This window comes from Corythoichthys intestinalis, chromosome 15 (assembly GCF_030265065.1).
Source record: "Corythoichthys intestinalis isolate RoL2023-P3 chromosome 15, ASM3026506v1, whole genome shotgun sequence".
Taxonomy (NCBI): Eukaryota; Metazoa; Chordata; class Actinopteri; order Syngnathiformes; family Syngnathidae; genus Corythoichthys; species Corythoichthys intestinalis.
The window spans coordinates 5338237-5362482 of NC_080409.1; the positions used below are offsets into that span (position 1 = coordinate 5338237).

At 39.3% G+C, this 24246-nt stretch overlaps 1 protein-coding gene across 4 annotated transcripts in view; it reads right to left on the bottom strand.

The window, feature by feature from the left end:
- ubr1 (ubiquitin protein ligase E3 component n-recognin 1) overlaps window positions 1-24246 on the bottom strand; it is a 112559-nt gene that overhangs the window by 56606 nt on the left and 31707 nt on the right. For all 4 annotated transcript variants that reach the window (XM_057858761.1, XM_057858762.1, XM_057858760.1 and 1 more), the window contains exons 8-18: window positions 19679-19802; window positions 19486-19593; window positions 16116-16204; window positions 15939-16037; window positions 15664-15821; window positions 15486-15585; window positions 13997-14125; window positions 13735-13915; window positions 13612-13664; window positions 5761-5871; window positions 5239-5304 (exon numbers count right to left, since the gene is read on the bottom strand). In XM_057858761.1, coding sequence (XP_057714744.1) covers window positions 5239-5304; window positions 5761-5871; window positions 13612-13664; window positions 13735-13915; window positions 13997-14125; window positions 15486-15585; window positions 15664-15821; window positions 15939-16037; window positions 16116-16204; window positions 19486-19593; window positions 19679-19802 — 1218 coding nt within the window. The remainder of the gene's footprint in view (window positions 1-5238; window positions 5305-5760; window positions 5872-13611; window positions 13665-13734; window positions 13916-13996; window positions 14126-15485; window positions 15586-15663; window positions 15822-15938; window positions 16038-16115; window positions 16205-19485; window positions 19594-19678; window positions 19803-24246) is intronic.

A 24246-nucleotide genomic window follows, 5' to 3' on the forward strand; every position in this document is an offset into this window, starting at 1 on the left:
GGGTAAATATATGAAAAAGAAAATCTCGACCACTCCTTGATGTTTTCGATTCCTGCATCGTGACCCTTGGAATATTACCATGTTTCACCCATAAAATCCCCCAAAAATCCAGCTGTGGCCATTCATAGCTGTGCTCTCACCGTTGGTGATACGTGCTTCATGGAGTTTTTGGATCGAAACAAGATAAGTACACGATAATATTTCGTTAAAGACATGGCGTCTGTAACGCTGCTCTCGTGTGCTCTCACCTCCTGATAGGGTTTTGCTGTTTAATTTTTTATTTTTTTTAAAATGCCCTTCTGTTCAAAAATTTTCTACCCATTGAGATTTTAAGCTTTCTAATGATGTCTCACGCATGCATATCGGACAATTTTGAAATTTGGCCAAACTGGGGGTCTCAGAACGAAACTTCAGATCACCTGAGTGTTTTCCGCCATATATTTTTTTCTCCTCATTTTGCACTGTATATAACTTGTTTTGACCATAGTATGTGTAAAGGCTAAAAACGCATATGACCATTCCTGCTGTTTGTGTTTAATTGTCAAACATAAAACTATTCAATCTTATTTTTTTCTATTGAATGTTTATCCTAACAAGTTGAATAAACATTATCAAGCTTCAAAACTTTTGGTCGAGCATGTTCAATTGTCAATGGGACATTACAAATTTTGAAAAAAGATCTTGGGATTTTTTTTGTCTTTTTGGGTCCAAAATATTGATTACAATTGGTCAGTGAAGAAAACAACAGTTTGAACGAGAAGGTTACGGTGTCCTGAAAAAAGGGACCCAACCTGGCCATTGGAACAATTTTTTCTTTGAAATATAAAGGCAACATCAAAGGCATGCATATTCGGCCAAAATAGGCTTAGGTGTTAAAGGGTTAAACAAGCACTAAGCTGTAGAGGGGGAGACCCACCAAATATTTTGAAGCACAAAATTAAATAAATTGTCTTTACCACACATGGCAAATATGGGTCACTCTATTAACGTTTGTAAATGCTGCCTTTGCACTAGTTTCTGCTACCTTATCAATAAAGCCATCACCGCCAAGCTCCATCAATGTTTCCTTCTCAGTCTAGACGACTGTCTGTTCTTTATCTGTCAGTTGCTCTGAGGCTAAGCCTATAGGGGGTTCAACCTCTGATGCACCAGAACTTGGAATATCTCCACCTTTGCATCGGAAACATAGAAATATACTCGTATTTCATTATTGATTTTTCCAATGGCCTGTTGCAAAGTTTATTTATCCCTAGCTAAGCTACTAGTTTAGCTAGCAAAGCCAAATAGAAAGAAACCTAACAATTGTTCTACAGAGACAGCCATATTAGACATGGAAGTGGGACAAACGATCTCGGACCGACAAGAAACCACTGTTGTTTGTTATTTTGAGAACTTGATTGCTGTCATATCTTTGTTTTTAAGGGCACCGGGCCTGAATAAACTTGTATGTTTTTTTTTTTAATTTGGCCGCATCATCTTCCAGTGCCTTTCTCCTTATCTCACTCTCACCGCCGCTTATCATTTTTTTCTCTCTCTCTCAACTGTTGCTAGTTCATCGATTAACCTCGTATTTTATCACTGCCTACTCTGCCTGTTCTTTACACACGCGAATCCGCAGCTGCAGGTGCCAGACACATCACACATTGTTCCCTCTATCCAAACACTGTTTGTGTGGCTGGTACAGACGGTTAGGGCGGGTGTTAATGGAAAAAAACGTCTGGTGGGCTGTCAGGATTTTCTTATAGACAATTCAACTCAACTATAGGTAGTCCCCAGGTTAAGAACGGGTTCTGTTCCTATGCTGGCGACGTCACCCGAATTTCCTTGTACTGTAATTTCCGAACTACAAGCTGCTACTTTTTTCCCTCATTTTGGGTCCTGCGGCGTGTGCAATGATGCGGCCAATTTGTGCATTTTTCTGACGGCCGCCAGGGGAGCTTGAGCATTGAATGTGGGAGTGAGACACATGGAATATACGTGTCGAGGAAGACGCTAGTTTGCACTATTACCGGTGGTTTAACTTTGTGGATTGTGCATGAATAGAGGTGGCGGACCCTCGTCTTTGTGCATGAGTAGAATTGACAGACCTGCATCATGGGAAATGCTAGAAGAAATTAAATTGGCCATCCGAGTTGGATGGAAGCTTAGATGACTAGCGGCGAGAGCTCGTTTGCCAAGACTCCCCGCATGCGAAGAGCAGCTTTTGCACAGGTATGTCGGGGGAGCCTGGCAGCGTGCAGCAGTGTGAAAGAAGTCTGCCATCACCAACAGGTTTCGAGGGGCCAGTCTGCTGCGTGACGAGGAGGATGGCACGGGCTCAGGAGTGAATTTGCCTCATTATGGGAGACATTGAAGGCGACAGCGAAGGAGGGACTGAGTAGGTGCGTGGCGAAGTGTATCTGAGCCTCTTCATATCAGACATTGAGGGTGAAGATTTCCATGGTTTGAGTGCACAGGAGGAAGAGAAAGATGAAGATAGCGAACAAAGACTTTTATGTTTTTAATAACGAGCACACTTAGTGCTGTTACTACCGTGTTGATGCTATGCAACTTCCGTGCCGCTGCTATATAACTGCCGTGTTTGCTGGCGCTGTTTGGAATGAAAAGTTAAGGTGTGTTAAAATTTTGAAAACTATTTCTTTGTCAATATCTCATGTTACTAAGTGGGCACAAGCGGCGTATAGGCAGGAGAGGCTTATGTATATAGAAAATAGTTTTTCCTTTAAAAATGTAGTGGGTGAGGCTTGTAATCACTCGCCCAATAGTCCAGAAATTACGGTAAATTGGATTTAACACTTTAAGTACATTCAAAAAATTACCCCATAAATCCCAAAAACATGCATTATACGTCATTTTACTGTCCTCGCCAAGACGTTGGAGCTAAATCCTAGACAGCCAGCTAAGCTGTAATGTTTACCTCTCTCTGGCACTTGGTCGAACGACTTCTTCGTGGGAGCTAATGCGCTCTTCCTTGTTTGTGTGCGTGTGCTCTTACTTGGATGCGGAAGTACTACGTGCCCTATGCTTCCTGTGCCAAAATAAAAACTTCACAAAACAAAAGTCAACATTAAAAACAATTACACATTTTGCTAAAGGGCAGATCAGTCAAATTAATAAATTAAAAAATAAGATACTGTGAGAAACAATACGTTTACGCAACAAAACAAAACAAAACAAAAAAAAACGACTGGAGAGAACATGGCAGACGCAACTCCAGCGTCGTGAAGTCTAAATCACTTAAGTCGGGTACGTCATAACCCGGGGACTACCTGTATTCCACTATGACTTTTAGAGCGTGAGTGACCTCAATTTACCATAAATCAAAGTGAGCGGGGGTCTATTTCACTGAATACAAAGGAATCCTTATACCCAAAAGCCACAAATTCCCACCATTCCTACCGAACCTTCTGTGGTGTGCCCAAAAACAATAATTATTGTCGTGATATTTTAAAAGAAAGAAAAAAAGGATACCCAGAGTGGGGAGAATGGCTTAAGTCGTCATCACAGTCCATGTATTAAAAAAAAAAAAAATCTAAGCACGTAAATGCCGTTGAATATTGTCTTTAATCTACAGTGCTGGCCAGAAGTATTGGCACCCCTGCAACTCCTTCAGATAAAGCTCAATTTCTCCCAGAAAATGATTGCAATTACAAATGCTTTGGCAGTAACATCTTCATTTATTTTGCTTGCAATGAAAAAACACAAAAGAGAATTGAAAAAAATGAAATCATTATCATTTCACGTAAATGCCGTTGAATTATGTCAGTAATCTACAGTGCTGGCCAAAAGTATTGGCACCCTTTGAAAAACCATGTGATGCTTCTCTAATTTGTGTAATGAACAGTACCTGTTACCTGTTGCACAAAACAGGTGGTGGCAATAACTAAATCACACTTGCAGCTTGCTGAAATGGATTAAAGTTGACTCAACCTCTGTCCCGTGTCCTTGTGTGTACCACATTGAGCATGGAGAAAAGAAAGAAGACCGAAGAACTGTCTGAGGACTTGAGAAGCAAAATTGGGAGGAAGCATGGGCAATCTCAAGGCTACAAAGTCCATCTCCAAAGACCTGAATGTTCCCGTGTCGCGCAGTGTCATCAATAAGTGTAAAAACCATGGTACTGTGGCTAACCTCCCTAGATGTGGGTGGAATAGAAAAATTGAGGAGAGATTACAACGAAAGATTGTGCAGATGGTGCATAAAGAACCTCGACTTATATCCAAAGAAGTTCAAGCTGTTCCACAGTCCGAGGGTACAAAAGTGTCAACCCCTACTATCCGTCGGCGTCTAAATGAAAAGCGACAATGGTACGACACCCAAGAAGACCCCACTTCTGTCGTTTGCCAAAACTTACCCGAGAAAGCCAAAAATGTTTTGGAATCTTTTTGGAAAAAGGCATCAACGTAGTTTTCAGAAAAAAAATGAGGCCTTCAAGGAAAAGAACAGGGTCCCCACAGTCAAGCATAGCAGAGGTTCCCTGATGTTTTGGGGTTGCTTTGCAGCCTCTGGCACTAGACCGTTTGACCGTGTGCATGCCATTATGAAATCTGAAGACTACCAACAAATTTTGCAGCATAATGTAGTGCCCAGTGTGAGAAAGCTGGGTCTCCCTCAGAGGTCATGGAGCTTCCAGCAGGACTATGACCCAAAACACACTTCAAAAAGCACTAGAAAATGGTTTGAGAGAAAGCACTGGAGACTTCTAAAGTGGCCAGCAATGAGTCCAGACCTGAATCCCATTGAATACCTGTGAAGAGATCTGAAAATGGCAGTTTGGAGAAGGCACCCTTCAAATCTCAGAGACCTGGAGCAGTTGGCCAAAGAAGAATGGTCTAAAATTCCAGCAGAGCATTGTAAGAAACTCATTGATGGATACCAGAAGCGGTTGATCGCAGTTCTTTTGTCTAAAGGTTGTGCTTCCAAATATTAGGCTGAGGGTGCCAATACTTTTGTCCAGCGCATTTTTGGAGTTTTGTGAAAATGACAATGATTTTATTTTTTTTTCTCCATTCTCTTTTGTTTTTTCGTTGCATGCAAAATAAATGAAGATATCACTATCAATGCATTTGTAATTGCAATTCTTTTCTGTGAGAAATTATTTCTGGGAGAAATTAAGCATCATCTGACAGAATTCCAGGAGTGCCAATACTTTTGGCCAGCACTGTAGGTTATTGCATGCTCTGGGAATTGACTCAATCGCATATATTAGAGGCATGTAAACAACACAAATGTACAAACCTGAAGCATAAGGATGTCTTTGTCATACATCTCCTCTCTACATCTCACATCTTGATAGTAGTAGACCTAAGAATAGGAGGAAAACAGACAACTCAAGCAATTATAAATTAATTTGAAGTCAACACCCTCAAATAAACCTGAAAATGTTTAGAGAACACTAACTACAATGTTTTTGGGGCTGTTTGCGATTTCCATTTGATGCACGATTTTCTTCAAATCAAGCTACAGTGTAAAATGGATAACGTATTCATAGTAACAAAAATGACATTATCCTGTTTACTGAAAAACTGAAAAAAATAATATGGTTCCTTTTCAAATACAGTAAATAGTAAAATAATCTGACCATAATTTCGACACGTATGATGGATGACTAGAAATGATTACTGGAAGTTTTTTGGGGGGACAACCCCTAACGTTGTCTCAAATCAACATTTTTATTTACAAAACATCATCCAGCATTACCTCCAAGTATTGACAAGACAGTTACAACAAATTAACAATATAAATAAACACAAATCACACCTGGCTGACCAAGGAGAGTCCGTTTCTGCGCCACATTTCAGCTAAAACCTGTGCAGCAAGCACCACACAGCGCAGAGGATGCTCAACCAAGTTGGAAAAGTCGTAATATTCCTGCCATATAGTGGGACAATTTAGATTTTAGATAAAGCAGCAGTGAAGACAGCTGGGCATACTTCAGATTGTGCATATATACAGTACATATAAATACATACATACGTAACACTATGAGAGTAACGGTACACACAAGTCATGGTTCAGTATTAAGTACCTCGCTATGGGGATCACGGTTCAGTACAAACAGGAAAAACAAAAAAGATTTTTTTTTTTTTTTTAAATCACAGCATTTGAAAGTTAGTTTGTTCTATATGCTAAAACTAAAAAGCAGTCTTATTACAATGCAAAATAAATAGAAAGAAATATCAAATTTGTGAACTTTTTTTATGTTCTAACATTCTTTAATTCACAGTTTATGTGCAAAAATAGACAAGACACCCTTTTTTGAAGGGATCGACTAAGGTAACAGTTAAAGTCAGGTAGCGCTTGCCACCTGGCAACCTTGGTAACTTTTTAAAAAAATTAACAAAAAGATTAAAATACAATTTGCAAGGTAGAATTACACACAGGTACCTGTAAACCATTACCAGTTGAACATACACTTCCATACATGGGCATCGCCAGACATATTTCACCCAGCACGTGCCCCGTCTTGATCTGCAGTGCCCCAGTATAAATGTCACCAGTAAAACAAATAAATAAATCAAATACTTTGGAGTTTTAAGTCTACATAGCATAATCCACAGAATGTGCCTATTTAATATGGTCATATTACTCTATTTACACAATCTGCACATGGCTGCTTGTTATGGTAATTTATGCACGCAACTTTGGCTGTGATAGGCATACGAATTGATACTTCCACAAAGCACTTTTGGGAGATATGCTGCGTTCATGTGTGTCGGACGATCTGAGTTCCCAAGTTGGAAAATCGTTCTGATGTGTTGTAAATCCTTAATGTGGGATAAAAACATGGTTGCTAACTTGCTACAAAGAAGAGTAGCCTATTTTAATGTTCCAACGCTACATCACAAGTTGAGTGACTGTTTGGCCCTTTTTATAGACACCACATAATAAATAGTCATTTTTTCGATTACTCCAACAATACGCGTATGCAGCATCAATCTTGCGGTGCGTGTGCCAAACTTCCAATCATGCAATCGACGGTGCAAAATACATCTTCCCACCTGCTTTATAGAGGTGCCAGATTAACTGCCCATCCTTGCTGTTTCTTTTTACCTCTGTGTTAATGTTTGCTTGGTCGCCTATTTCTATGAATAGTAAATTTAAATGGTTAAACTTTACTCTTTACAGATCAGGCAGCTAACTGCAGTAAACTACTCCAGTCGCAAATTGAAGTTGCAGACTAGCTCCCGTCTTTAAACTAACTGGCTATGAATACAATGGCAATTACAGTGGGGAGAACAAGCATTTGATACACTGCCGATTTTGCTGGTTTTCCCACTTGCAAGCCATGTAGAGGTCTGTAATTTGTATGATACGTTCTCTTCAACTGTGAGGGACGGAATCTAATACAAAAATCCAGAAAATCACATTGTATAATATTTAAATAATAAATTTGTATTTAACTGCATGAAATAAGTATTTGACACATTACCAATTAGTAAATATTTCCGCTCTTAGTTCTTTTTTAAGAACCCCTCCTGTTCTCCACTCATTACCGGAAGTAACTGCACCTGTTTGAACTTGTTACCTGTATAAAAGACACCTGTTCACATGCTCAAACAAACAAACTCAAACCTCTCCACATTGGCCAAGACCAAAGAGCTGTGTAAGGACATCAGGGATAAAATAATAGACCTGCACAAGGCTGGGATGGGCTACAGGAAAATCAGCAAGCAGCTTGGTGAGAAGGTAACAACTGTTGGAGCGATTATTAGAAAATGGAAGAAGTTCAAGTTGACGGTCAATCTGCCTCTTTCTAGGGCTCCATGCAAGATCTCACCTCGTGGGGCATCACTGATCATGAGGAAGGTGAGGGATCAGCCCAGAACTACACGGCAGGACCTGGTCAATGACCTGAAGAGAGCTGGAACCCCAGCCTCGAAGAAAACCATCGGAAACACATTACGCCGTCATGGATTAAAATCCCTCAGCGCACGCAAGGTCCCGCTGCTGAAGCCAGTGCATGTCCAGACACGTCTGAAGTTTGCTACTGACCATCTGGATGATCCAGAGGAGCAATGGGAGAAGGTCATGTGGTCGGATGAGACCAAAATGGAACTTTTTGGTCTAAACTCGGCTCGTTGTGTTTGGAGGGAAAAAAAGGATGAGTACAACCCCAAGAACACCATCCCAACCGTGAAACATGGAGGAGGAAACATCATTTTTTGGGGCTGCTTCTCTGCCAAGGGTACAGGACGACTGCACCGTATTGAGGGGAGGCTGACAACCTCCTTCCTTCAGTGAGAGCCCCGAAGATGGGTCGTGGCTGGGTCTTCCAGCATGACAACGACCCAAAGCACACAGCAAAGGCAACTAAAGAGTGGCTCCGTAAGAAGCATCTTAAGGTCCTGGAGTGGCCTAGCCAGTTACCAGATCTGAAGCCGATAGAAAATCTGATGATCTGCATGGAAGAGTGGGCCAAAATCCCTGCTGCAGTGTGTGCAAACCTTGTCAAGGACTACAGGAAACGTTTGGTATCTGTAATAGCATACAAAGGTTTCTGTACCAAATATTAAATTCGATTTTTGTGCTGTATCAAATACTTATTTCATGCAATTAAATGCAAATTTATTATTTATAAAATCATACGTGATTTTCTGGGTTTTTGTATTAGATTCCGTCCCTCACAGTTGAAGAGAACTTATGATACAAATTACAGACCTCTACATGCTTTGCAAGTGGGAAAACCAGCAAAATCGGCAGTGTATCAAATACTTGTTCTCCCCACTGTAAATGTGATTTGAGTGTGAGGTTCTCACTCAAGTGTTTTGTCTAATTCATTCTTTGCCTGAGCCGCTTATCCTCACGAGGGTCACTGGAAAGCTGGAACCAATCACAGCTAACTATGGGGGGTGGGGGGGTACACCCTAATTTGTTTGCCAACAAATTGCAGGGCACAACGAGATGAACGACCATTCGCCCACACACTCGGTGTACACCCTAATTTGGTTGCCAGCCAATTGCAGGGCACAAAGAGATGAACGACCATTCGCCCACACACTCAAACCTACGAACTATTTATTTAGAGTGTTTGATCAGCGTACCATGCATGGGATGTGGGAGTACCCTGAGAAAACCCACGCAGAGAACATGCAAAAGCGAACCCGGGATTGAACCCTTGCTCTCAGGACTGTGAGGCGGACGTGCTAACCACTCTGCCACCATGCCGCCGTTTTGTCAAATATTGTGTTCATATGTGGTATTTGAACTGTATCAATATTGATGCTACATATTACCATTTATTTATATGACCTAAATGAATAGAATCAATCTGTATAAATTAATTGCCTGTCTTTGGGGTATAACCTCTAACAGTGTTGTATGTGTGCTCATTATTTCCAGCTGTTTTACAAGCATTTTATTTGTTACTGCAGTCCCTGTAATCTGTAACAAGATGTCTTATTTTTTATTTCTATTTGAATCCAAAAGTATTCCTCTTGCAAATGGATATTAGAAAGTTATCTGCATGGAGCAAAGAGGAATGACAAAGGTATGTTAGGTGACCCACCTAGGCAACATAAACCACTTTTAGGTCACAACCTACAACTTAAACACAAATTAATTACATAACACTTACAGTGATATATCCCCATTTCTGTCCAGACAAAGTAGAGCAGCAGAGTGTAGGAAGAGGTGAAGGAGAGATGGAAGTTGATGAGCAAGAGCAGAGATGATTTGACTATGAACAAGGGATGTCCCAACTTTGATTTCCTTTTAACCGCAAGTTTGCGTTTTGGAGAAGACTGCCAATGTTTTATAGCAGGCTAAAGTGATTAGTACGCTGTCTTTTTTCCCCATTAGCCTCAATGTAGCAATGCTAATGTCTACAGTGTTTAATATAGATGTGTTTCCTTATTTTGTATGTCTGAACTTTAACTCTACGGAGTGTTAACCAATAAACAGGAAAGGAACTGGAGTCTCATATGCCATCAACACAAACGTGTACACGCACGCAAAAATGTATGTATGCACGCCGCAAACGCAGCCTTGAAAATTACCGCCCTCATTTTTATTTACCGTGCGATAAATGGACTTATTGCAAATTGTGACAGTCTTAGCAACGGCAATAAAAAATGTCATTAGTTAGATGGACTTACGATCTGCCAGCTTGTTGTCTCCTGTTGTCTTCCAAAATTACAACTGGGTGACGGTGCTTTAGGTGTTCATTTACGGCCGACGTGCAGCCTGGTAGGCAAGCTTGGCATTGAAGAGACAGGACACAACAGTGTACCCTCCTTTGTTTCGTTGAAATAAGTCCATGCTTTGGCCACCTGGTGTGCTTTTTTTGACCTTGTACCGCTTTCCCCGCTTGCATACCGAGCGTCCGCCATTCTCAACCTTCCACTAGGGGTGGGCGATATGGCCTTAAACACGTATCACGATAAATTGAGCAGATTTACCTCGATAACGATAAATGACGATAAAGTCGCCCAAGCGGACTGTTATATAATTTGAAAATCTGAATCAATGCATGAAATACAGATTAAGTTTCTTGTTGATTTAGTTATCAGCATTCAATTTGATATATTTTAACAATTGTACATGCAGTCTAAACATTAAGTTTATTAAAATGTATTGTAAACAATAAGAATTCAAGTATGAGCATTTATAACAGCGTGTATGGCTTGAACAATGTACATTGTCAAACTCAATATGCCTGTGCAAACGTCATTGTAACACAAATGACTTGCAGCTTGAACAGTACACTTCAAAAAGACAATTTATTGTTAATGGCTGCTGTGACATAATTATTCAATACAAGTGTTTACTTTATGGTTTCAGTTTTTTTTTTTCCCCCAATGCATTTTTTAATATATGCACGCTAAGCCTGAACGATATATCGTTTAAATATCGCCATCGCGATGCGCGTGTGCGCAATAGTCCCATCGCAAGCACGTGCGATAGTTTTTCTTTTTTTTGATCCACATACGCCTCACTTTCTGGTCTGCGCACAGCCTCCTACCCTCCCTCTCCCAGCCTTTTGATCCTCTCAGTCACTGCGGCACAACAATGGCTTTGATCTGGCCAAACAAGCAGACTTCACACGGGCATCTGTCAATCATCGTTTAACTTGTTAAACAGTTGCAAGGAAGCCGCGCTGGAATGAATGTGTGTACTGTGGGGACGTTGGAGACATTTAAATGCCAGAAGTGATCATGAGGAGTTTGAAATTTCTACATGTCACTTCAACGGTCACAGCTAAAGTAGATAAACAGAAGCATTTAATAAAGCCAAGCATTTATCTGCTACAGTACTTTATTCTTGTTCAAAAATGATTTGGTTGGACAGTTATGTTTAAAACTTCATAATTATGAAATTTGAAGTGCTTAAAAACCATTTATTTTTATACATTTTTTAAATCACTTTGGGGGGGTGAGAAAAAAAACATGTCTTATACACGGTGACCCAAAAAAAAGTTTACACTGCCATAATACAACTTAAATGCCATGTTTATTCATCTTAAAATTAGAATTGAATCACAAATTATACATTATTGTAAAGAACATGTCCAGTACACTCTATTTTTCAATGTGTCCTCCCTTAAGTGTCACAACAGCCTCCAGGCGCCTGCGGAACGCTTCTTTATGTAGGATGCTGTCATCTTTTCCCAAGATCTAACAATGGACCTCTCCAAGGCTGCCACAGAAGTTTGTGGCTTCTTACAGGCACTGTCCTCCACAGTTGCCCATATGCTATAATCCAGGGGATTGAGATCTGGACTCTGGGGTGGCCACATATCACCTTGTCAATCAACTTTTTGGTCCGCACAGATCGGCACTTCCAGACCCAGGTTTTCGTGAGGCTGTTCCAATATCTTTCAGCTTCTTTTTAACTTTGTAGACTGCACATCTGGATATTCTCAGATTTGCTGCAATCTCAGTAGGTGTCAGACCGGCATGCAGCAATTCAGGTACAGCTAAAGTTTTCTTCATTTTCAGCAGAAGCACAGGAATTGTAGAGACGAGAGATTACCAGCTGCATTGAGTGACCTTAATGAATCACTTAAGCATGACAACCTATTTAGATATGTTTCAATGGCTTTTAAACAAGCAGTCAACTGAGTGTAAACTTTTTTTTGGGTCAACCTGTATGTATCTCTTTCCAATGCTAAATCTGAATAAATACATTGGGCACAAAAAACACACACACACACACACACACAAAAAAATTAAAATGGGGGGGTGGGCTACTTCGCGGTTTTTCACTTATCGCGGCGGGTTCTGGTCCCCATTAACCGCAAAAAACAAGGGATGACTGTACATTGTGGTGATCTAAAGTCTTTCCAAACAGCTATTTAAGTCATGTTGTGAAAATATCTTGGAAAAAAATATATATAATTTTTTTTTTAATATCGCAATATAATATCGCAATATATCGCAAACCCCAAAAAAATCACAGCAATAGTTATTCCCAATATCGTTCAGGCCTAATGCACGCATACATGAACCCCCAAACAGACAGACAGACATACATTAAAGCTATATTGATCTTCTGCAAATGAAACACTTAAGATTTTATGATAGCAATAATGACACAGAATTAAGCACATACAGAAAAATAGCTGGGGCCATTTCTCGGCCATATTATAAGTTTCACCGTTGGATTGTGCTTTATGCTGAATGCTTTACCATCAAAAAAGCTATCAGAGAAATCACACACAGTCAGATACAAAATAACGCGACATAGTAATTCCTAGATGCAGTCCGTGCCCAATCCACTCATTAAGTTCAGCCATTTCGACAAGGTTAGAGCCGCTATCCGACTCCATCACGTTCATTTGTAGCGTTAGCCGCTAGCGGCCGCTAGCGTTAGCCGCTAACATTAGACTGTGGCCTGGCTACCAGTAGAAAGCACTGAAAGCACCATCTCCGGAAATCGTGAGAACAAGGGAGGACAGCGGGTGAAAGCCCGTCTGGATGCCACCAAGAGTCTACTAAATGTCGGGTGAAAGTTTGGCGAACCTCCTTTAAGCCACATTCCATCACGTTTTGCTTGTAGCGTTAGCTGCTAGCGTTAGCTTACCGGGCTTCTGTTTGATTGGCTTCCTGATGATCACGTGACTCCCTACGTAAGTACATTGACTGGTTTCTTAAAGGGGAATGAACATAGACGAACAACACAGAGTCAAAGCGGGATGAAAAGCCTATTTTCTTGTTTTATTAATTTACCGAATTTACCGACATGGTCAAAATTACGTCGGTCATCGTGAAGAATTTCGGTGATGGTAAATTTTCGGTTTACCGGCCAGCTCTACTTTCCACGCATATTTTTTTCAACCCTTCATTAACTGTCTACGGGATGGTGTGCTCGTCAACGCATTTACGTCATCGATGACGTTGACTATGTCGACTAGTCGGGACCGCTCGAGTCGGTTGTTGGTTAAGCCGAATTACCTCTCCCGCTTCCTGCAATAAAGTAAGACTAACTCTGCCATGGATTTTTTAATTTTCACCATCTGACTGCATGCACCAAACCGTGATGCCCGTATATATATATATATATATATATATATATATATATATATGTTTACACACACCCTCACACGCACATACAGTCCACTCATACACGGCTTGGTTAAAAAATTTGCATCTGACTTGAATGTCTACTTACTTTGTCAAACAGTTGCTCAAATAATCCGTTCTTGCAGATAAGAACATACAAGCCTAGGGACCACATAAGGCATATGAATAAATTGTACATACAAATGAATAATATCTAAATAGTTAAGTCTACCTGCAAGCAGTCTGGATAGGGGTAAATGTATGCTGACAGGTTCCTGAGACACTTTGTAGGGCCGAAGATAGAGGATCTGTTTGCACATATAGTAGTCGGATGCCTCCCTGCGGAAGGGTTGATTGTTGCATTGCTGCAAGACTTTGTGGCAATCTCTAAAGGCTTCCAGCAGGATCTTGTGCTGTTGAAGGATGTTGAGACAAAAGTAAAGATGTTTGACAGTATGTTGGAAAATGGGAGGACTCTGTCAACGGCAACTCACATCTGAGGCGCACCAGTCCTGGAACATTGTGAGAATGTGGCGGAGTTGGATCTGAAGCGCAAAGCCGGCTTCCCACTCAGGCTCGACAGCAATGTGTTGACCAAACTGACGCACAACTTCTTCCATACCCTAAAGAGCAATGGTTATCAGCACGGTTATCTATCAGTATTGATAGACCAATTGAGAACAGTAGATAAATGTGAGAATAAATTACTAAGGATGCAACGATACTCGGTTTTATATTTAACCGTTTGATATGCCCTATTCGATTCAATACGTAAAAACATTCGATCCAATTGAAAAAGCTACCAAAGTGTATTTTCCTAACTTTTTTTGTGGTCTCTCCCAAGGTAATGTCCAGCGCATCTTTGACTTGTAAATAAAGCTACGAGAAGGATACTCCCCGCTAGCAGCCCCCCCTCCACTCCACCCCCAAACGGCCTGAAGTGCGGGCGCCGTGGTGCACGAGGACCATTGCTCGTGAGTAAACACAGATGCTTACGGAGGCAACTTGTCGGTTTCAACGTCATACAGATCCGTTGTGTGTGAGCATTTTAGGTTAGTGATAATTATAATGTTTAATGATTGTCATAATTGACAAAGACTGTCTTTACGAAAATGTACAACAATGGCCGCCAATATATTGTTGCCGACTTGGCTGCTACGAATAGTTTCCGTTTGACACCAGACAGCTTAAACCCTGGGACACAGAGCACTAACTCACGGTTACGTGATGAAAAATGAGTGGCAATTAAGAGTGCTTTACTTCAAACTCGTCCTGTTTCTGAAAGTTGATTGTCAAATGCTGGTGTTGCACAGTAATGAGCAGACGTGACATCTGTGGTGTTAACTTTTTTGATGCCCTGAGTAAATGTCCCGATAACACTCGCGCGTGCACACACTAGATATCATCAAATAGCAACCTAGATGTGCTACGTTAGATCCCCCCAAATCCCATGCCATTGGCTGCCTGAGTCCAGAGTGATCACGGGACGCGTAGTCCATATACTACATCGATGAATTAAAAACCGCCATGACTGAATGAAGTTAAGCAGGCCAAATCAATCCATACTAGTGACTATAGATAATGCTGCAAATATTGTTAATTCAGTACGTAACACAGATGGACTTGGACCACAAATAGGATGTATTGCTCATGTAGTAAACATACCTGCTCAGAGAGCTGTAGCAATCGACAGTGTGCCCCGCCTCACTTTACAAACAATAAAGATTGTTCTCAGCACTTTTATACAGAATTTCTTCAGATCAGTAAGAGGTAAGCACACAAATAATATGCACTAAAATGCATGTTTATATGATGGCACTGTTATTTTTGCTTGTTAGCAAAAAAATAAAATAAAATAAAAATAGCACTTGTATTTTTTGTTTCGGAGCATAAAGTATTGAATCGAATCGAAAATCGCGTCCCTCTTTTCAAAAATTGTACTGAACTGTGACTTAACTGTATCGTTGCATCCCTATAAATTACCTGCATGCATTTCAGAAGGCCAAGAAAGGCATTGAAGCCCTCTTTGAATTGTTTGCGAAGCTTACAACTCCATATGGACGGTATACTGATCAGAATATACCTAAGAGAGGTGTTATACGTCAGATAAGAATAAATAAGAAAGCAACATAGTGCTAAAACCACCATCGGTTCAGACTACCTGAGGTCATGGAAAATGACCTGGATGCGAGAGAACTTGTCAGAGTTGTAACCGAGAAAAAAGAAGCGATTGTTAACATCCAAATGCTCCATTAACAGGGCCATGACTGTATTAACTATCCTTGTAATGACGTTTGTTTCTTCAATCAGGTACCTTGCCTAGAGGAGAACCCAAAAGACAGAAACAAGAAATTTTAAAGCATGTTTTGAAAAAATATATATTTCTAACTTTCCTGTGAATGAATTAATGATGTTTGGAGAACATATTGCACTCACCAGTGTGGGCACAGTAAAGATCTGAACAGACAGTGCAGTAATGGAAATACTCCTTTCATGATCGTCATCAATGAAGTTATGCTGTAAATCCTTATACAGCTGAAAAAGACCAGATATTTGAAGAACATTGTAAAAATATTCTTTTGTTTGAACTTAAGTTTAAAAACGTGTTTTTACCTTTGTGAACTCTATTGCAAAAAGCCTTTTGAATTCAGTTTCCATTAGTATGCTACAGAAAATCAGCTCGTGAACAATTTTGCGTGCTCCTTGAAGAAATAATAATAAAAGTTCCCATATCACGTCAGTGTATTATAACATCATTATAGATTATGTCATAGACTTCATAATGGTATTGACGGGTCAGATCGGTCATGCACTGCGCCCCGCATTCAAGTAGGGGGCCGCCCACATCAAGAGGACCTATTCACAAACACACGCACGCAGCAATCTAACGCTGGATTTCTGTTGAATAAGTACGAAAGCTGCTCCGCATACAAACAGGGAGGATTGTCTCAGGTAGGCATGTGCCGGTATGAGAGTTTGACGGGACGATAACCGTGGGCAAAAATACCGCGGTTTCACGGTATTGCTATTATAGCTCCAAAATGTGTTATTTTGAGATGTATGGGTTAAAAAATAATTTTTTCCCATTGAACAGGTTTTTTTTTTCACAGAACATAGTTGCAAATTAGAACATGAATATATTGTTAAAATAAATTATCCAAAAAAAAAAAAAATAAATTAAAATAAATATAACTTATAGACTATACCCACAACCACAGCTCAAGTTGCTCAAGATTACAGCAAGAACAAAATAATTTCTATAAAAAAGTAAAAAAACTTCTGAATAAAATTTTTAAAAAATTCTACTGCATGACTTTTTTTTTGAGGGTGGAAAAACTCAAGTGAAGTTTCGCCATTTTCAGCCATTGTGTCAGCTCTAGTCTACATGATGTCATGCCTATGTGTTAAAAAACAAAGAATTCATAAGTTATTAAGTTAGTTAAAAATGTATAAGTTAGTTTAAAGTGTAAATATTGTTGTGGGAAGGTTTCATCTACACAAACAAACAAACAAAAAAAAAACATTGGGAGTGAGACCTCACCTTGATCCTGCGAACGTGGATTTGTGCTTAGGGCAAGAGCATCTTTCGCAATTAGCGATCTTTGATGCTATCCCCTTTTCCCCTTCATTCAAGTGAATCAAGCTTGTTTTCTCACTCTGCGGCTGTAACACTCGACGAAGTTGCTCTCCCAGGTAAGCCTAGGCTAACATTCGTCTTTGTAAGCTTTTAGTTAGTTTGTATATTGAATTTGAAAGGAAAATGTGTGTTTTGTTTTGGGCGAACTTTTTCATGGTGCTAATCTGTTGAAGCTACTCACACATGGAAAAATACAATTGTACAACATTTTAAATGTATTCATTTTGTATATTCCATTTACCACGATTTGAGAGCTCAATAAATTGAAGAAAAGTACGCCTTATGTTTGGAGTATTTTTTTTTTGGGTTCACTGGCTGTCTAGCCGATAGCGTCACTTTCACACACAGCAAACAAGCGGGAGGGGGTGAGCGCTTCCGCGCCAAGCCGCTTCTGGCTGCATTTTTGAAACATGAAAAATAGCGAATACCATACTACGGTCTGACGGAAAATTTTAGTGGTTTTGAAACCGCAACGTTTTCACACCACGGTAAACAGTGAAACCGGTAACCGGCACATGCCTAGTCTCAGGAGTGATTTGTTCGAGGATTCAAGGAAATTATTAGATTTTTCGTGCATACATACATGCATACATTCTGAAACGTTGTGGGGAAAAAAATCAATGGGTGAAATTAGCCGCTACTGCATTGGCATCATTGTTCGCAATATTTACGTAAAATAAATGCAAACTGCATGGTTCTTAGTTTTTAACCAAGAATCGAGACTGTTTTACATTCATATCTATAAAGAATTCGGGGATTTAAGCATTTATTCACAATAATTTTCACAGGAAAAGCTCTGTTCACACAAAGCGGGCGCAAGCTACATCCACTAACAGACTAGCATTGTACTTCGACATATTTAGGTAAAATAAATGCTAACTGCATGTTTTTTGTTTATGCTTTTAATTAAGAATCGAGACTGTTTTACTTCCATATCTATAAAGAATTCGAGGATTTAAGTATTTGTCCACAAGAATTTTCACCAGAAAAGCTCTGTTTACATCAGGTGGCCGCTAGCTACATTCACTAAGACTAGCATTTTACTTCAACATATTTACGTAAAATGCTAAATGCACTTTTATTTGCTTTTCGAGACTGTTTATGTCCATATCTATAATGAATTCAGGGATTTAAGCATTTATTCACATGAATTTTCAAGGAAAAGCTGTTTACATGAGGCGGCCAATAGCTATACCTACTAACAGACTAGCATTGTACTTCGACATATTTATGTAAAATAAAGGCTAACTGCACGTTTATTTGCTTTTAACCAAGGATCAAGACTCTTTTACATCCATTTCTATTACGAATTCAGGGATTTAAGCATTTACCCTAATTTCTGGACTATTGGGCGACCCTGATTACAAGCCTTGCACAGTACATTTTTAAAGGAAATACCATTTTGTACATACGTACATAAGACTCCTCTGTCTATAGGCCGAGTGTGCCCACATAGTAACATGAGATATTTACAAAGAAATACACAACATTTTCTAAATTTAAATAACATACTTTTTCTTTCCAAACAGCGCCAGCAACAAGGCACTTACATAGCAGCAGCACGGAGCACAGCACTAACCGGGCTTGCTATTACAAACATGAAAGTTTTTGTTAGCCATCTTCATTTTCTTCCTGTGCACTGAAACCATGGAGTCTTCACCCTCAATGTCGGATATGAATAGGGTCAGACACACTTCACCACACATTTTCTGTCTCTCTTTCGTTGTCACTTTCAATGTCTCTCATAATGAGGCAAAAACACCCCTGAGCTTGTGCCAGCCTATTCGTCACGTAGCAGACCGGCTTTTTGAAACCTGTTGGTGATGGTGAATCTTTTTCACGCTGCTCTACGCTGTCAGTATTCACTGGCAGACGTGTGCAAAAGTTGCTCTTCGCATGCGGCCAATTTTGGTAAAGGATCTCTCACCGCTACCCCATCCAAGCCTTCCATTCTACTCAACCACTTTAAATGCACGATTCACACTAACGTCATTGTCAAGTCATGCAAACTAGCGTCTTCCTCGACACATATATTCAACACGTCTCATTCTCATGTTTTATACTCGAGGACTCCTGGCGGCCATTAGAAAAATCGATAAATTGGCCGCATCATTGCACACGCCGCAGGATTCAAAATGAGGGAAAAAAGTAGCGGCTTGTAGTCCGGAAATTACAGTATTCAATTTTCAACGAAAAAAGCTCTTTGTCTGTAATTCCAGTAGGTCAGCTTTGACGGCCTCGCCAACAATGCAGGCCCCCTATTTATCGGCCCTGCGCAACATAAATACATTATGAAGTCTATGACAAAGTTGCAGTTTATTGACTGTTAATAACAGTGCTACCTGCCTTTATACAGTTTGGCATCGAGTAACATGAGTCTGCTGATGCAACAGACGTTGGTCTGTTCTGTGTTGGGCTCCAGTGCCACCCGGCAGAAGGCCTGTCTGAAGCCCACTGCAAACACACAGGATGATGGTCACAAGATGCGCAAGCAATGTTACAGTCTGGCATGAATGCATGCATGCATGCACAGCAGAACCTGAGTAACCGATGATCTTCTGAAACCAGCAACCGAGACGCAGAGCGAATGTTTGATGAGCGACAACAGTCGAGTGCAGGACCTCAACACGTAGCGGCTGCAGGGAAATATGCTCGGAGTTGTACTGCGGCACAAACAGAAAAATTGTGACCCTCACTGTAAAAATGGCCATAGAATTATAGATAAATGTGAAGTCAAAGTATGTCTGAGAAATGTGCTAAAAATATCAGATTTCACCCACTCCCCTACAACAAAAATAAATTCATGATTCCCCCTCTCCAACATTTTAAAGGAAACATGTACTTCAAGTTTATAACATCTTCATCAGATTATTTTTCTTAAATCTAGTCAAATAATTTTCTCCATCTTGTTTTTGTGTTGAAGACTAACAGGGTCTATGACTATTTTTACTATGAGCACAATGGCCCATCACTTAAAATTTTAGGGGCCCTAACAGAAGATTCAGGGGTGCACACTGTAAATCGACATGCTATGTTTACCTTTAATGTTTCCTCGTTAACGGATAAATACTTTCATAATAAATACATAAAACTACAAACTTATTAATAGAGCTGGGAATCTTTGGGCACCTAACGATTCGATTACGATTCAGAGGCTCCGATTCGATTATAAAACGATTATTGATGCACCCCCCCTCCTTTTTTTCTCTCTCTCTTTTTTTTTTTTTTTTTTTTTTAAATGTTTTGTACATTAGTTCCAAAATTGTTCAAAAATACTCTCAGGCTAAACCACACTACTATTTCAGTATCAAGTTAACATATAGCAGTAAACAAATATACAAAAATAACATTAAATAAACAACTCCAGTCCCTATTCTGTATCAGCAGCTTTAAACTACATTCAATTAATTTAATGTTGTGAATCAACCATTAAATTTGTTAAAACTGCTCCCGTTATTCCATTATTTCCCTTTTGTCTACTTTCGACATGTGAAAGTTTTAAAACTATTTTAAAGATAGATTCAAGTCAATATTTTACCGATTTAGGAGTATTTTAGATAAAAAGTTAATTAGGTTTGCTTGGAAGGTTCGCTACAACAGCCTTGCAGGGAAGTGTACTGCTTCAAGATGGCGGCCGTTTATAACGCCGCATCTAGCTTTTTGTAGATGTGCTGCTAACACCACCAAATCTATATTGCATCTAGTCCTATAAAAAATGATATCCACCGTAACATTATGTGAACGTACTTTGGAGCAGCTTTTCGGCAGCAGTCAGGTGTGTTGTTGTGTTTTTTTATCTGGTTGCATGAGTTGAGCTAGAGCCGTGAGTTGAACATTGGCATTACCCGAGGGGTCGGGTTAATGGGAAGCATGATGTTCAGCTATTCTCGCTCCGTTCCGTCCCGAAGACCGCGCGGCGCGCTGAGTGTTGTGTACTTCCGCTTTACTTCGCATATTTCAATAATTGGAATTTGGATGTTTGTGAATCGTTCTTGAATCTTCCACGGCCGAATCGCGAATAATCTAAGAATCGGACATTTTGCACACCTCTACTTATTAACGTATATTTTATTCTCAATCAGTTTTGACATCAACCAGTATACTATTTAGAAATTAGGTTAACATTAGTGCTGCAACTATTAATTGATTAACTCGAGTTATTCAATTTGCTGTTTTGAGTATTCGTTTAATTAAAGTGGGGTTGTAATGGTTTGTTTTGAAAGTGCATTTATTTTACCATTTATTGAGTGAGTGGATACACTACCCTCTGGTGGCAACAGTGAATATGACATAACATTTAACATGGCTGAATCCAGCTGCTCCCTGTTAAGACCAATATAAAGTAAGTTTTTGTTTGAGCTAATATGTTTTTTTTTTCATGCAGGCACCTTCTTACTTATCAGAAATTTTAACCGTCCGTAATTCTGGCAGGACTCTTCGCTCTACTGGCCAACTTCATTTGCACGTTTCGAGGTCCAAACTCAAACAGTGGGGAGACCGATCTTTTGCGGTTGCTGCGCCCAGGTTATGGAATAGTCTTCCCCCTGAAATCCGCACCACTACAAATTTGGGCCTTTTTAAATCTCGTTTAAAGACATACCTTTTTAGACTTACCTTTCCCCAAGATTAGTCTAGCCTGGTTTTATTTCTTTAAGGTTTATAATGTTTTTGGATCGTATCTGTTTAATTGTTTTATTTGCTGTCTGACTTTTATCGTGATGCGTTGTTTTATGTCTTTTTTTCTTTTTTTTTTTCTTCCTAATGTCATTGTATAATACTTTCCTGCCTTTTATTTACTATGAGCCATTTTTGTCTTTGTTGTAAAGCACTTTGGGGACCTTTCGGGTTTTGTAAAGGGCTATGTATATATATATATTATATATTGATTGATTGATTGATTTCATGCATTCGTAATTTAACTCCTTCAGATCTGAGCATGCTTGAAGGACATGATGCATTTGCATCTCTAAAGTAATAAATACACTGAATTTTGTTGCTATTGCCACCTCTGGGAGAGGATTGGATGAAACTTTACCCATCGAAATCAAATCATGAGGTTTTTGTCACGCCCTCTTTGCTATTTTTGGCTCTATGAAAATGGCTGACCAAACACAACTTCAAAAAGGATCATGTAAAGCGCTCATTTCTCGTTAAAACACATTAACATTAAAAATAACCAATAAAGCATGAAATATCAAGAAATTGCACTTTGTACTGGTGTTTGAGTAAAAATCACCGCAGATTTTTTTTTTTTTTGCCCGGCAGAAAAAATGCGGATCTGAAGGGGTTGATTTATATTATTAGCCGTTTTTTGTGGGAATATGTGTTTAAAAACAATTTGTTATGAAAATTGTAAAAAAAAAAAAAAAAATTGCATTTCATTGCATTTAAGCTAGCAGACTTTTGATATGCAAGTCAGCAAATTGTTATTTTGTTATACTTACCTCCTCATATTCTTTTTTTTAATACAATTTGAGGCTAAGCTCAGTTATTTTAATGTTTATGTTCCTAATCCGATAACTCGATTATTCGAACTAACTAGCTCATTGATTAATCGACTATTAAAATATTTGATAGCTGCAGCCCTAGTTAACATGGGAATTTTGTTCCATTTCTGTCGTTGTTACCTGACACCAATCAGTAACAAATTTATTGATCGACAAATCACTTGCGAGGACACTGGCCAACCTGTAAATTGACATCCACACGCCACACTTTGTCGACATGGAGGAGCGTATCATTTTAGCAGTGTGCGACCAGCACGTACTTTATGATAACTCTCGCAATGATTTTCGGTACATAAATAAAAAAGTGGCAGTATGGAAAATTGTTGGCACTCAGAAAAGATCGGAAATTTTAAAATGCCCTCCAGATTCATAGCCAATCAGAGACTAGCGATGACACACAGGCAGAGGACGGTGCGTGTCACCGTCATTTGCCGCTGCAGTCGCATCGCGCTGCTCGTGTTGCCTTTCAGCTCAACGGTGATGACTTTCACATTTCATCATCACTCATCGCCTCCTGTGTGTTGAGCCTTCTGGTTTTACCCCAATTATAAAATTTAATGTGGCACGTCAGTCGTGTTTGGAATGGATGAGGACATTTAGGTGTAAAACGCGTCTCTATTTATGAAATTTTCAGGTTATGAGATTACTTCCAGAACCAATTAATGGCGTGAGTAGAGGTACATAGTTTTTAGAAAAATACAAATATTCAGAACAAAGAAGGGCTATATGGCAAGTGTAAAAATTAAAAAATAAAATGAATAAAAACTGAGTAACATACAGAGTATGATTTATTGCGCACAACAGTCTAATGCTACAGCAACTGTAGTGCACAAGTTTGCACGGTGACTAATTGTTTCACAAACTGCCGTTATTTAAAGCAGTCTTGCAAACAATTGCAGAAAAATCATTAGGAACCTTCAGCAAACTGCACTTTATAGGTGTGATCACATCATTTGGGTCAAGTGTCTTCAATTTTGAGTCATTTGCCACGTTTACATGGAGCCAAATATTCCAATTACAATCGGAATATTTGTTCAAAGTAGGCATGTGCCGGTATGAGATTTTGACGGTACGATAACCGTGAGCAAAAATACCGCGGTTTCACGGTATCCCGGTATTGCAATTATAGCTACAAAATGTGTTATTTTGAGATGTATGGGTTAAAAAAAATAACTTTTTTCCATTGAACAGGATTTTTTTTTGTTTTTCAGAACATAGTTGCAAATTGGAACATGAATATATTGTTAAAATAAATACATTATCAATAAAAAAAAAAAAAACATTTTAAATACAATTAAAATATAACTAATAGACTATACCCACAGCCACAGCTCAAGTTGCTTAAGATTAGAGCAAGAACAAAATAATTTCTGTAAAAAAGTAAAAACACTTCTGAATAAAATTTTTAAAAATGTATACTGCATGACTTTTTTTTTTTTTTTTTTTGAGGGTGGAAAAGCTCAAGTGAAGTTTTGCCATTTTCAGCCACTGTGTCAAATCTGGTCATGCCTTTGTGTTAAAAAGAACAAAGAATTCATAAGTTAATAAGTTAGTTAAAAATGTAAAAGTTAGTTAAAATGTAAATATTGTTGTGGAAAGG